A 15,826-nucleotide genomic window follows, 5' to 3' on the forward strand; every position below is an offset into this window, starting at 1 on the left:
CAACAATATTACTGTAGAAGAATCAACCGAGGCATGACTAAGTTCTCTTTAAGAGTTCATTTGCTGTTATTGCAAGATAAGAAATAATGTTGATAACTCAAGAAAGAAGCAGTGGTAGTTTTTCTAAGCTCAAGAAATGTTTTTGTACCTATATCAAAGTTAGGTGATTTTTGCAAAAAAATAAAAACAGGGTTAGAAGTTTTACACAATGGAGGATCAAAATTGCACATTGTAATTCTATGATGGATAATATTCACCACATACTCATTAGGGATTTGGATAGAAAGATAATGAAAGCATGATTTTTGCACATTCATACAAGTTGAGGAACCAAAATTACAAAAAAATAAAGAGATAAAATTGCACACTATGCAAGTTACATGTTTAACTATTGCTTTCATCTTCTCTAGATTTGATGACAAAATTGATTGGCATCATCAGCATTGTTCCTTAATTGATATTGTATTCTTCTTTTCACGAAGGAATGGTGTGAAAATCATCAATAACCCAACTGCTTCAACTAAATTCAGGACAAAGAAAACTGTATGGGGTCCTGCAGTTAAATTTACAACATTTTAAGACATCAAAGTGGAACAAAAACATTACAAGACTTCTAAAATTCAAGCATTAAACGTCCAACTTAGTCCTTTAAAGATACATGTGACATTAACTTACCCTTAAAAAATGTATCAAATAAGCCTCTCAAGCACAAAAAGGCTATCATTAGATAAAGAATTTGCATCTAAGGGATATGAAGTATAAGTTAAACAAATTAATAGTGTGATACCTGGTAGGATAGAAGCATCAATCCGCTTTTGTGACCAAGTTAATCTACATTGAACATCAAAATAACAAGAAAGTTGAAGATAAATTTTCCATATATCATACATGTAATCAGAAAACATGTGGGTTGAAACTTTTACCAAGGAAAAATCATTCAAGTAAAAATGGATCAGAAAGTGGAATGAGAGTATAAAACATGTAGACTCATGTCTTTGGTATGGTTGTGTTTTTATATTATGATTATAAAGTGTGAAATTATAATATGTAATATTATAAACTGAAAAAATAATTATTTGTTGTTTCTTTTTTTGGTTTATATAAGCTTTTTTATTATAGACTAACCTTGTTAAACAAAAGTTTATAGCAACTTATAGCAAGTTCCATGTGAAATATTAATCCATTATAGAGATTTGCATTTACATTTTTAAACTATGACAAGTAAATAAAACAAAAGCTAGATAAAACAAAAGCTAGATAAATCAAATGGATACTCACATTGCACCACCAGTAGCAGGACCAATTGATTTGAATAGTGACATACAAGTCATAGCAATGCCATTAGCTTCCCCTCTCTGGTGTTGTTCCTATTTTCCAAGTAAAAAAATCTGTTATAGTTACAAATTCCATAAAAAATTAATCTCTACATATTAAAGGAAATAAAAGTACTATGAAATGATCCAAATTTTACCACAACTCTGTTTTGTATAAGGAATAAACCAGTAATGATGGTCATCTGTGTACAAAAAAAAATACCATAGTAAAATTTATCATATAAATAACCTTTTATAAGGTTCAATGATTGAATAAATCAAGAGGCATACTTACAGACAGAAGATTCTTCATAATAGAAGCACAACTTATGACTATGTATAGTGTTAAACCTGATAACATTGCCATGAAAGGGTAACTTTGCAAAAGTGGTATAGATAATACCTGCATATTGTACCAAAGTATATGAAATATTTGAAATAAAACATATAGTTAAATGTTGAACCATGGTTATGGAAAAAAAAAAGAGGTGAATTCTGACCCCTGAGATTCTAGCTATGTTAATTGGTCCAAAAGCTTTTTCCACATGAGGGTATAGACTAATCTGGTAGATGATGAGTGCAAAACCTGATCAATAGAGAGTAAGTCAATGATTAAACAGAATATTTAATATCATGATATGAATGAAAAGATAAATACTAAGAGTATATATTTGTTATTTTTCAAACAAGAGGGGATGGATTTAATATTGATACTATAGAAATTAAAGTAATATGGTTCAAGTGTTTCCATGTTTTGTAATACTGCCCAACTTGACTAAAATTCTGAATTATGTGATTTACTTGCTTCTTTTTCCTTTTAACTTTTTTTGAAAATGGGTGATGATTCTGAGTGAAGAACATCAAAAACAAAAAACAATTGATTGAGATGATACTTTTACCTCTAAAAATAAAAATAAAAACACAACTTTCCTCTTCAGTATCGGAGAGGATTTTGATTCTTCCGAAACATATGGCCTCACGTAAATTCAAAAAAAATCAAGTGTAGTCTTTGTATATGGGAAGTCGGGGAATAAATACATATACAACAACCAAAACCTTTATCCCACTAAACAGGGGTAAGTAAATACAATGTCCAACATTAATAGTAATATGTTATACATGCGAAAGGTGTACCTGATATTGAAAGAACATTACCAACATCATCAGTTGTAAAGTTTAAACCCCCCAACCTTGGAGGACTCACTGCCCATAATGAGAAAACCTAAAGAAAGTAGAATGTTGTTCACTTATTGATGCATAGATGAATAAAAAGAAGCAGAGCAGTGCAAAGTCCAAACATGTTATATTAAATAAGCTGCATAGACCATTTTTAACATCATTCAGTAGAAATGATACCTCTTGATAAGTAACATCATGAAGTGCAAAAACACTATAAGCAAGAATAGCTGACATTAAAGGCCAATTCCGAAGCAGGCTTTCACTCTTTTGGATTATTCTATCTTTGTCAGCTCCAATGCTTCCATTTTCTACCGCTTCGGCATCGTCTATGGACTTGTTTCTATCATTGTGGTTATGAAGTGTTTCCTACAATGGTTTGGTGTTTTAAAACAAGCATAATGTGGGAATGAAGACAATATAAACAAAGAAGGCAAAGTAGGACAAAAGTTCATAAGAAAATGATTATGCATTCTTAATTGTCATAATAAGAGTGTTAAAATAAAAGCCATGCATGTTAGAACTTCAGATGCATACCGGAATCCAGATACAAACAATCGCTACGAGAAATGCGAAACCGGATATTATCAAACAGGGCAAGAAGTATGGAAACCTGCAGAGTGATTTATGTTTTGACAAATGAAAATACTAACAACATTCAAAGATAAGAAGATAGAAATAAAAAGATGGAACCGAAAATCTAGTCATAGTTTTATAGAAATAAAAGGAAGGAAGAGGCCACTCACTTATCCCAAATGGAACCCTTCAAAAACAGATGTGGATATTTCTCTGTAGGCTGCAATATGAAATTTCTCAAACTATCAGAGATATACAAGTATAAGTGTGCTCATGAATGTGAATATGACCACAGAAACATGCATATAAATAGAGGAAAAGTTAAATATGCATTGAAAATAAAGCATTCAAAAGACTATTTGTTTAAATATACAAATGGATTCCTATACTTAAAGTCTTTCAAAAAAGTTTTCTTATGTCAGTGACAAAATTCAATGCTTTTCTCAGCATGTTTTTCATATTTCAGAAGATTACCTGAGCCAAATAGCCTCCCAATGCTGGGCCAATTATTAAGCCTATGCCCCAAGCTGCACTAACCTGAAAGAATATCACACCAAATTACTATGATGGATGTGGATTTGAAAACTTATGGTAGATAAAAGTTATCGAGGTTTACGGTTGAAAGTCCTAGAGCTTGGTGTTCTTCTCGAAAAAGTTCAGCAGCATAGGCCTGTTAAATAGTCTTACACACTTATATACATACATAAATGGAAGGAAATCGCAGTGTTGGTGGATGAAACATTAAATTTCCTAAGTATTAGTTGTTATTAAAGAATGGTACCTTCACTGGTCCAAACACACCACATAAACTTCCAAGAAGAAATCTCATGATAATAGCCATCCATAAACTTGTGCTTAGGCCAAACAGTGTGTTGAAAATGACACTGAAATCATGTAAGCATTAATCATGGGAAATCACATAGAAAAGCTAAAGAAGGCATCTAATGAATGAACATATATACTTACATTGTAACAAGGCCTATAATTAAAACAGGTTTTCGACCATAGCGATCGGCTAACATTCCCCACAATACAGATGTCAAGCCTCTACCAAGCATGAATGCAGATCCTATAAGATTTTGTAGTCATATGAAGATCAACAATAAGAAGTAACAAAAAGTGATGGTAGACTTTAAAGAATGGAAATACTAGAAGTAACTTACCCACATAACCTGCATAGGAACTTATATCTGCTTCTGTTTTTGCAATATTAAAGTCCCTTACCTGCAAATAAATGTTGCATTATTGAGAATGTATATTATGTGCATTTAAGGGATAGACTTTGAATAGAACATTATGCTGTTCTTGATGCCAATGATTACTTGTTTGCAATGCCAAATTAAAATTTGTAGGAGTGGTTTCATTTGAAGAGAACATTCAAAGGTATTGATACTCTAAGCTACTCTTTGCATTAATACTAAAATATTTCTATTTCTCTTAAGTTCAAATTACTCCCATAAATAGCTTAAGTACATCCCTTCCATGACTCCCAGTCATTCATGGCCATGGATATTCCAATAAACAGTTAGTAGTAGTGTCAAGTGTGAAGGACTTTCTCCTTAGACAAATTTTTATTCTTTATATATGGCATTTTTATCGAAAAGTTCGTGCATTTTAATAAAGACTAGATTACATTCATATCTTGATGTTTAACTTAATTATACTCATTACCTTTCATGTTTTACCATTATATTGACCTCCCTAAAGTGGAGGCCATTATAATTACACTTATCTTCTTTAGAGGATACATGACATAGTGAATGCATATATAAATAAGAGAAATTTGTATGGATGTGAAAAATAACAGTTTCATATGTAATTTGACTAAACTTAAGGAAATTTTCAATTTAATATATTGCAAAGTGACATATGTAGCATGCCATCCAATAATTTTTTATCTTTTTTGTTTTGTTTTATTACAACTTGTACTTGAAAGTAAATAAATAAATGAATGAATAGTCCTACATATGTGTTCACTGTTCAAGCAACCCCCAAGAGATAACATTGTGACTATATCAGAGTTTGCATCATGTTGAAGTTAACAGGAAAACTAACCATAAAATATAGGAATGGAAATAGAGATGATATAGGCAGAGCTGCACAGCACAAAAGCAAGATGCATCAGAGAATAATTAAGCAGTTTCAACTCACTAAGGAATATATGTTTATAACTAGTTAACACTGATTTTCATTTCAAAATATTGTATTGAAGAAAACCATACAAATATTTTACTTTCAAAATTTTCGTAATACTTCATTAAATTTTTTGATAAATTGTTTTTTAATAAAAAATTATTTATTTTTTAAACGAAATCATTGTTTCTCATCAGTGACAAAATGAATAATCTATAATAGTAAGATTTATGTTTGTTTAAAAGGTTCTACATGTGAACCAATGATAAAAAGTAGAAATATTTGACTATACTAACTAGCTCAAAACTCACACATATGTTAATATATGATTTCATGATTTCTGTGTGAAACTAAAAATATCAAAATTAAACTCTTGAAAATTAGACACGAATTTTATGCTGAGCTGTCTGATTTTTATTTTTTGCTATATACTTTTTGCAACCTATGTAACAACTCAACTATTTTGGTATAGTGCAAAAAGTTAGATGATCCTCACATGAATAATGCTTATCTAAATAAAGTCCCGACTTATTCAAATAGAAAAGTTCTTTATCACCACAAATTATGGAAAGTAACGTCTACTTGTGGTAATTAAGAAAGTTGGCATATGCAAAGTTAACACTATACACCACACAAAAGCTAATTTGAGAATTAAAACAAATAATATGTGAAGAAGTGAAAATAGAGTTAAAATGCTTACAAGCACTTAACACCACCATCCATATAATTCCAAGATTTAGAATTGATAGATTCTGGTTCAGTTCTTTGGCTTTATCCACTTTACAACCAGGACAGTTTTCATAGTACTTGTTCTTCAACAATGGTTCTCTAATCTTCTCTTCTTCCATGTTTGTAACAGTGAGGACCCTTTTACATGCAGAATCCAATAAAATTAATAAAACATAAGAATATTCATAAAAAGATATCAAAGGTTACTTTTTTTGAAGCATAATAAGGAGAAAAAAATGAAAGCTTCAGAACACAAATATATAGTTCTTGGAGAAGCTCTTGGAGCTATGATCTTGGTATGAAAATGAACAGAAAAAAGACATTTTCACACGTTATGTGTATGAGAATAAGTGCACCGTGTAACACTGTATTAGAAATTAAAGAAATGTGAAGAACTCACCAAGAAAAGAAAGGTAAGGAAAGTAAAAATGTGCAGAGTCTGGAAGAGCATGTATATGAATGAAACAAAAAAGGGTGAGGTGTTATCATATATTTGTTTACGTATAATAATCAGATAGGTACCTATGGCTTCTAGTTAGGCGAGAGAGAAAAAAATGGTCTTTATTTATGAAAAGTGTAACTTTACCACTAAAATCTGAAAGAAAAAAAAAATAATGATATGAAGATTTAAATAAGTTTTTAGTAATGGTGTGAAACTCTAGCTGAACAGAGATCTTGTGTTAAATTTATAATGTTAAACTGTTCGGTTGGACCACATAATTTAATTTTATAATTAATAATTTTTATAAATAAATATATAATTATATATAAATGTAAATTTTTATATAATTAATAATTATGTATAATTATATTAAAATAATATATTTCAATATTATTTTTGGATCAGTTGTAAAATAAAAGATAAAAATAGTGTTTTATTTCTTTTTTATTTTAAGTAAACTGTTCAATTTACTTCCGAAATTATTTTGGTTTAACCGGATTTAATAATAGTGGATCAAAACCTCCTACACCATACATGCTGGCTTTTAGTAGACAATTTTAGTTTTTGTCCTTTATTAATTTTCTTAGTGTGCAGTGCCTACTTCATGTATATCATGTGATTGTATCTTACAGAAAATTACAGTAAGACCCAAAGACTTTTTTTAGTAAAAGTATACAAATCACATTTTTTTTAAACCTACGTAACTCACTCCTATTTTATAGAATAAGAATGAAATCTTTAAACAAAAAATAGATGATAGTGTCATTAAGTTAAATTTTTTTGATATAGTGTATAGACAAAATTAAATAGTATAAGAATTAATATTTATTAATTTTGTTTTGTTACAAAATTTATCAATAATTTTAATGAGATGTTGTATAAATCATTCTTATATTAATTTTAACGAACCAAAAACAATCAATTTACATTGACTTCTATATTATTTGAATTTACTTTTGCAATATATAATATTTTTTATAATTTAATACATTCATAACTATTTTTTTGTTTAAAATATTATATGTATCTCTGGTGCATGAATATTCAACATAACATATGTATATAAATTATTAGATGCAAAAGTGATAAATTATTTATATAATTTCACTTGAACTCAAGACTTCTAGGTACAATTTACTCTATATTTTATTTTAATATTAGTTATGTGTCAAACTATAATTAGCTACATCACCATTTATTATATTCATGTTACATGTTATGTTAGTCACATCATAATGCAAGGCAAACTATTTTTTGATTATATAAGAACCACAACTCAAAATATAAGTTTTAGAAACTAAAATCATAAGTCGGTATATTTTCAACAAACAAAAAATATATCAAAGCCTAATATCAATTTATATATTTAAAAATTCAAAGAATTTATTTTGCAACATTTGTCTAAAAATAGGAATTCCTAAAATACTACTAAAGCTTACAAGGATACAATAATACAGTCAAATAAGGCCTCACAACAGCTACAATTACTATAAGTTGTTCACATATGAAATATAAAGAACTATCATCCTAAAATTAATAAATAATAATAATAATAATAATAATAGTAAGTAATATGTATGAATAAACTTTGTTTAGGCTATTAGAAATGGGTCATCTGCACTATACTTCCTGCACATGTACAAGGGATGGTATATCAATTTAATATATTGTTTATACCCAACATGTAAATGTTCATACAATGGTATAGTTGAATAAAAAAATAACGTATATATTCATAATTGAATCAAATGATAATATTCAAGTCTAAGAAGGACAACTATACACGATTAATTTCATAGTGATAAAGTGAAAGAAGATACCTTAACTCAACACTAAAAGATAATGGTGCTGATAGATAATGTCGACATAATTATGAAGAAGAAAATGAGAGATTAAATTGTCACGAGTGAATAAATTAATGTTGGAATGAAATAAAATAAAAAACAAAAGGGTCATTATCGAGAAGGTAAAATCACAATGACAAGTGATTAAAATGATAATGAAAGGAGGGTCATGAAAATGTTAGGGTATAAGGGTACTCTTGATTTCAATTAGTATAACACGTTAACCGATCCTATCTAAAAAAACAAAAAAAAATGTGACTAGAAAACGTGAGGTTTAATGTGGTGGGTAAAGTCGAATTTGAACACGGAATTAAGAATATGGGAATAGACTGAAATACTACATATGCATTGTCACTTACCACTAGCTAGCAGCCACTGCTCTTCAAACTTATCATCAAATAATTCAGTGCTGGTTGGGTCAATTGTTTAATGCTCAATGTATTAGTGTCATGTTCTTCTCTTATCTACAACAAAGGTACCACCAACTCTAAGTTTGTTGGGCTTATATAAGTTAATCAACTATCGCAATTGATATGAAGAAAAATCTGTTATTACAAATTATGTCTTAGATTTTGTTTTATATCAATAATATTGGGATAATAAATCTCTGTTCAATTAATATGTAATATAGACATTACCATTTTTCAATGAAGGTAAAAAGGTATCATAAACTGATAATGTAAATACTTATTTTAGTCCATCAAAATTTTTGTGTCCTAAATTGTTCCATAAAAAATTAAAAAATCCAATATGGTTCATAAAAATATAAATGTTGGTCAGTTTAGTTATTTTTAGTATTTTTTTTATATTTGCTTACAAGGATTATTTTTTATCTACAATTTTTAAATACTAGTTTGAATTTATATTTTCCAGTAAATCATGGAAAAAAATTAATCTCTTTCGTAAAAGTAATTACTTTTCTCAACAAATATCTTTATTAAAAATGGAATTATTGAACTTTCAATCATTTGAGAATTCAATTTGACTTTGCAACACTAGCACATATCTGTTTGGTCCATAAAAAGTGGTAAATGAAATAAAATTGCATATCTATCGGTAAAATATGTGGGATATGTGGTGAGAATTGTCCCATTTTGTCATCCCCTGTATAGATCACCATTAATTCAGGTTTTTTTATTCAATATTCTTTTATTTACACAAATATTGAATAGTGATTAATTCTTATAATCATATGTTGAAGACAATGTTTTTATTAAGTCGTTATTTGACCACTAATATTAGCTAAATAGTATATTTGACATAAAATTCGTGTATTTAAAAATAATAATAAGGAATATACTAACACTAAATTTAGTAGGTTAAAAATGCCACCAGCTTTACATTAAATTAGCGAGTGAGGTGCTCCTGCCATTGAAAATACAAATATGTGATAATTTAAAATTTATTTATTTAGACATTGAGAGAGAGAAAAAAAATCGAAATTTAAATTTAATTAAAAAATATATAAGATGGCCTAATTTTAAATTTTCAAACATTTACTTAATTAAAAAGATATTTTGTATTTTTACAGTTTTATTCAAAATTTAGAAACGCTTGTGAAAAGCATTAAATGCTTGCTACTTCCTATATATATATATACAAACTAGTATTACCATGTTGGTTCAAATGGTACATGTTTGATCCATTTAAGCAAGATTTTGTGTTTGAGTCTTGTAGATGGAAAAAATAACTGCTGGGAGACTTAACCCCACATACATGTAGATATTTCCAGCTCGGACAGGATTATCTCTAGAGCAAGGATACATATGAAACAAAAAACTAGTATTGTGTTCACACATGTGGCTCAATATTTTTCTATTGAAGTCAAATTAATACAGCATAATGATATAAATAATTTAGATTGAATAATTTGAAATAATAAAATTGAATGATATATATAATATTTTTATGTTGAATATCATTATTAATAATAATTATATTATCAATGATAAAATTGATGTGTCATTTTCTTGAAGGATCTTGTGAACATTATTTTCGGCTGTGCCAAGCACACCTAATACGATGAAGAAAAACTAAACATATAGAAGGTTATTGGAGGAAGAAAAATTTTACTTGTGAAAAAATTTAAATGGAGAAGTTGCGAAGAAGGTAAACAAAATGTTAATGTGATAAAAAATAAAATGAGTGATTGAATGAAAAAAAAATGTTAAAAAAGTCTTATTTTGTGAGCTTGTGAAAATTTTAAGTGTAAAAATATAAACTGTGAATAATCATTGAATTAATAATCTAAGATTCAAGACAATAAAAGTTATAGTAATAGTATAAACAATTTAATGATGTATGTTTAAACAAAGAACATAAGAAACCAACTAATCATCATATGAAATACTAATCACACTATTAAAGTGTGGATATTTGATGTATGTATTTACATGAGTGTGAATATTTATAGTAAAGGAAAGAGTAAAAAAATTGCAGCAAAATATTTCAACTAGAAAATATATTTGGAAATAAAAGTTGATACAATAATAATTTTCATGATTATTGTTGTTTTCAAATATTTCAATCTCACAAATGTATAATTGGTTTTTATAGCATAACAAATATTTTTAATAATTCTTTTGATATTATTTTTAATGTAGCATACCTAATTGCATTCCATACTCCATAAGGAATGATTTATTACAATGTACCAACGTTAAGATTATATAAGAAGTAAAATAAAAATAAGTTATATAAAATAGAGTGTAAGATTTAGAAAAAATAAATAATACAAAATTGTTTCTTTGGAAGATGAAATTGAGAGATAAAGTGAGAATTTGGTAAAAAATTGTTGAATATTTTTCGGTTGAGACATTTCTTTATATGGAATGTAAATTTTATAGTTGAACATATTTTGTTGAAGTCCTTACAAAACTTTGGAAAAAAAACATTTTAAAATGTTAAATAGAATATGTATTAATTATGCATTTGAAATTAAGTGCTAAATCTATGAAACAAATTATTTTTAAAACCTTACAATTTAGATGAGGTATCACAATATAGAGATATTTATTTTAGTAAAAACATTAGTCCATCCAATTTATAAGAAGATAATAGATAATTTCATTTTGAACAAAAGTTGTTTTTTTTTAATAATTGTATAACATATAAAAGTAACTTCAGCAAAACCACACATATATATAATATATGTATCAAGTACAACACTTAAGATTAAGAAGAAAGTAAAAAATTACCAGAAACTCATATTTCTAAATAAAATAGAAAAATAAGATAAAATTAAAATAGAATGGCTTGAGCTTGAAAGAGAAGTCATTCATGTGCTTAATGTAACGGAAAAATCAGAAGATCACGCCTATGAAGTTAATTGATTGATGATCAAAAGAATGGTTACTTGTAGAGAAAAGTAAAATGAGTTTGATTTTCTCATTTAAAAGTGAAGAGAGTATATAGAGAAAAAGAGTTTAAAAAGTGACTTACGTACAAGAGAAAAGGTAAAATGAGTTTGATTTTCTCATACATGTGCAGTTAATTAATTGTGATCAAAAGAAAAATGACATGCAGAGAAAGGTAAAATGAGTTTGATTTTCTCATTGAAAAGTGAAATGAAAAAAATCAAAAAATTGTATGTGTGAAGAGAGTGGAGATAGTATAGAGAGAAAGAGAGTGTAAAAAGTAACTTTCAAGAAGATAAGAAATATAGTAAGGGGAGAAGTGTGCAAAAAATTTCCAAAGTTTACATATTCAGTGGTAGACTTTAATTTTTTTTTAATTTTAACAGTACAAAAATACAAAATATCATCTTTCATGCTAGATATCAAAATTTGAAAGTATCTATTTTTATAATAACATCAGTTCATTCAATTTATAATAAGTAAATGATGATATATATATTCCAAATTATATATGTATCATCATATTTTTCTTTTCCATCTTATCATAAATTTAACTATATAACTAAGTTTATTATTACACCTCCAATATCATGGGAATCTTTATAATTATGTGGTTATCTTAGGTCAAGATCCTCTTGAGTATTAGAGAGGAAAACACATATAAAATAAACAAAAATTAATATGATATGATATTTATATCTTTTAAGTATAATATGATACCTAAATGTAGAAGGGAAAGCAATAAATTACATCTCTAGTGCTGGAAAATATTCTTTTCCCATTCTCTTAGAGCATCCACAATGGTGCAACACCTTGTTCGTTCTTAAATGGACCTCACTAATTATTTTATATTTGTTTACACTTTCCAACAACTTAAGCAACTCAAGCCAAAATCACTTCCAATGGTGCAACTCTATTTTTGTTCTTAAATGGACCCCTCAAACCTACTCCACATTTATATTTATCTCTCTTGTAACAATTTTTTTTCCATTTTTAATGTTGACTCACAACTTTAAAAACGATGCTTATTTAGTTTACCGTTGCGAAATAAGAACAAGAACGACTCCTCTCCAATGGTGAACTTGAAAGAAGAACGTGCTTATTTCGTTAAGAACGATTTTTTTGTTACAATTGTGGGTGCTCTTATGCTTATCCTGGTTCTATGCTTATAGAGTTAAATGACATTTTGTAATAATTGGTAGCTTTGAAAAAATTGGGGACTCATCCATAAATGTACATATATAGTTTCCTTCTATTTGATGATTAATTAATAATGATCCATGTTATGAAATTAGCCAGAGTTGAGTTGAGCTCCTCTTTAGGAAAATAAGAAGAAACAAGAATTTCTTGATTTTAATATTTTTTAATAAAATTAGTTTTCATCACATATATTACAAATTAATTTTAATCACATATCACAATTTCATCCCGTATTATTGGACTTTTTAGTGTGAGATATGATTTAATATTCATTATTTGTATGGAAATATTTTAAGGTTTTAAATAAGAGTGAAATATCTATGTACTAACAGTGTAAAAATTTATACATAGTCAATGTATCATTCACCCTTCATTTAGATTATTTTTTTTAAATCAACAATGATTGAAAATGAATGATGAATAATACAATGATAGTATAAAAAAAATTTATTACATTTTTATCTCTTTAAATAATGGTTATTAGTTCATTAGTGCTATGGTTTTTATGATCACAAATAATAATATTGCAATGTCTATTGTGATCATTTCATGTAGTGTAATATGTTCACAAAATTTAATAAATAACATAAGAAATATATGTTCTATTATACACTAATTATTAGAGAGAGAAAAATCTATGTAAGAGTAGTATACAAGTTTTGCACATGGTTAATGTGTTATCTACTATTCATATTCAATCTTCATTGACTTTTCAAAAAATAATGGAAATGAATGGTGAATAATGTAATAAATGTATAAATTTTTATCTTAATAATGTATAAATATTTCAATCTCACAAATATATAATTAGTATTTTTAGCGTAACAAATATTCATAACAATATTTTGATATTATTTTTAATGGAACATACCTAATTTCATCCCCTACTCCATAAGAAATGATTTATTACAATCTACTAATGTTAAGACTCTACAAAAAGTAAAATAGAAATAAGTCATATAAAATCACAAAACAATTAGTGAACTAAAAATCCAAGATTTAGAAAGTTAAGGTAAAGTAAGATTTAGAAAAAATAAATAATACAAAAATTACTTTGGAAGATGAAATGGAGAATGTGAGAATTTATTAAAAAAATGTTGAATATTTTTATGTTGATACATTTTTTAAATGGAATGTGAATTTTATGGTTGACCATTTTTAGATGGAGCCTTAACAAAACTTTGAAAAAAACATTTTAAAATGTTAAATGGAATATGTATTAATTATGCATTTGGAATTTAAATGGTAAATCTATGTAAAAAATTATTTTAAAAATGTTATCAATTTAGGTGAAGTATCACAATGTGAATATATTTATTCTATTAAAAAAATGTTCCTTATGAAACATGTCAGTTTCTCCTTCACTTTTTCCCTCCAAAATAAATTCATATTTTATCATAGATATTCATACATTGTATCATGTAACACTTTATTTAATTCATGTGATCCTTCTTTTCTATGCACCTCACGACCTTGTAACCTTTGCTACTTACCAGTTGTCAGCTCGTGGGGAATCCCACCGAAAAACCTCCACCGCGTGCAACGCATCTCATCTCTCACGTGTCATAACATCATTAATTTCTTATTAATAGAGAGTGACACTGATTCCCCACAAATACTGTGCAACACATCTCATCTCTCATGTATCATAACCTCATTAATTTCTTATTAATAGAGAGTAACACTGATTCCTTACAAAATTTTCTCATTTAAATCTTTCATTTTCTTCTTAAACCTTTCATTTTCTAGAGTTTCTTATTTAAAAAAAATTATTAAAAAACATTTGTAACTTTTCAATTTATTCAACCTACCAAAAAACGTTTACCAACGGTGTTGATTCAAGTGGTACATGCTTGATTTCCCTTAAGCAAGGTCCCGGGTTCGAGTCTTGTGGATGGAAAAATACTCGTTGAGAGAGTTAGCCTCACATACCTGTGGATGTTCCCAGCTCGGACAAGATTGCCTCCAATGCAAGGATACCTGTGGGAAACCGAAAAACCTGCCAAAAAAGTTTCATTTTACATTTTAATTTATAAAAAAAAATCTGACTCAAATCTTTTTTTCATCAAAATCTATTTAGTATTTATTATTACTATTTTTATATTTTATCTATTATCTATATATAAGAAATTAATGCAAATTATTTGTAATACATATTTATTAGCTTTCTAGATAATAATCTTTTGATTTTTAAACTTTTAACTCTCCAATTATTTTGTATCCTCTATGTTTGTTGTGCTACTATTATATGGATTTTGATTCAATAGGAAGTTTCACAATATCATTGTCATTTATTTTCTTCATTTTCCTCATGTGATGCAAATGTACAAGTAGCATGTATGTTCTTAGTAATATATGAGTGACATATATTCTTAACCATGCGACAAAAAAATATTGTTTTGCGCATATACACATGTAACTTGCTAGTTTAGTAAAAACACCAACCCATCCAATTTATAAGAAGATAGTAGATAATGAAATTTTGTTTTATTTTTTTTAATAATTCTAATGTATAAAAGTAACTTCAGCAAAAAACACATATAACTATCAAGTATAATACTTAAGATTAAAAAGAAAGTCAAAGATTATCAAAAACACATATTTGTAAATAAAGTAGAAAAATAAGATAAAAATAAAATAGAATGGCTTGAGTTTGAAAGAGAAATCATTCATGTGCTTAATAGAATGGAAAAATCAGAAGATTTGATGATCAAAAGAAGGGTGACTTTGTAGAGAAATGGAAAATGAGTTTGATTTTCTCATTGAAGAGTGAAGAGAGTATACAGGTAAAAAGAATTTAAAAAATGATTTACATGTGCTTAATAAAACTAAAATCTCAGAAGATTATACATGTGAACATGCACAGAAAAAGTAAACTTGGTTTGATTTTATCAGTGAAGAGTGGAGAGAGAAAGAGAGTGTAGAAAGTAACTTTTAAGAAGATGGGAAGAAGTGCCAAAAAAGTTTTCCATGTGTTATATATATGTTGAGTGATAGACTTTAGAAATTCTAACTTTAGGAGTACAAAAATATTATCTTTTAAATCTATGTTAAAAT

At 27.4% G+C, this 15,826-nt stretch overlaps 1 protein-coding gene across 1 annotated transcript; it reads right to left on the reverse strand.

The window, feature by feature from the left end:
* Positions 366 to 6,429, reverse strand: LOC109363332 (protein ZINC INDUCED FACILITATOR-LIKE 1-like). The gene is made up of 18 exons (XM_019609562.1): positions 6,328 to 6,429; positions 5,899 to 6,071; positions 5,121 to 5,161; positions 4,229 to 4,289; positions 4,032 to 4,134; positions 3,847 to 3,949; positions 3,682 to 3,735; positions 3,540 to 3,602; positions 3,236 to 3,285; positions 3,027 to 3,102; positions 2,670 to 2,858; positions 2,448 to 2,535; positions 1,814 to 1,899; positions 1,609 to 1,716; positions 1,472 to 1,516; positions 1,279 to 1,367; positions 788 to 831; positions 366 to 553 (listed from the first exon to the last, which is right to left on the reverse strand). The coding sequence occupies exons 1-18, from the start codon at positions 6,414 to 6,416 to the stop codon at positions 438 to 440; spliced, it is 1,578 nt and encodes a 525-aa protein (XP_019465107.1). The 5' UTR covers positions 6,417 to 6,429; the 3' UTR covers positions 366 to 437.

This window comes from Lupinus angustifolius, chromosome LG13 (genome assembly GCF_001865875.1).
Source record: "Lupinus angustifolius cultivar Tanjil chromosome LG13, LupAngTanjil_v1.0, whole genome shotgun sequence".
In the NCBI taxonomy this organism is placed as follows: domain Eukaryota; kingdom Viridiplantae; phylum Streptophyta; class Magnoliopsida; order Fabales; family Fabaceae; genus Lupinus; species Lupinus angustifolius.

Excerpts from the sequence above, each read along its gene's own strand:
- LOC109363332 (XM_019609562.1), bottom strand. The coding sequence starts at position 6,416 with ATGATAACACCTCACCCTTTTTTGTTTCATTCATATACATGCTCTTCC. Across the intron at positions 3,286-3,539 it reads TGGGAGGCTATTTGGCTCAG|CCTACAGAGAAATATCCACA; the intron begins GTAATCTTCTGA and ends TTCATATTGCAG. Across the intron at positions 1,900-2,447 it reads TAATGTTCTTTCAATATCAG|GTTTTGCACTCATCATCTAC; the intron begins GTACACCTTTCG and ends TCTATTGATCAG.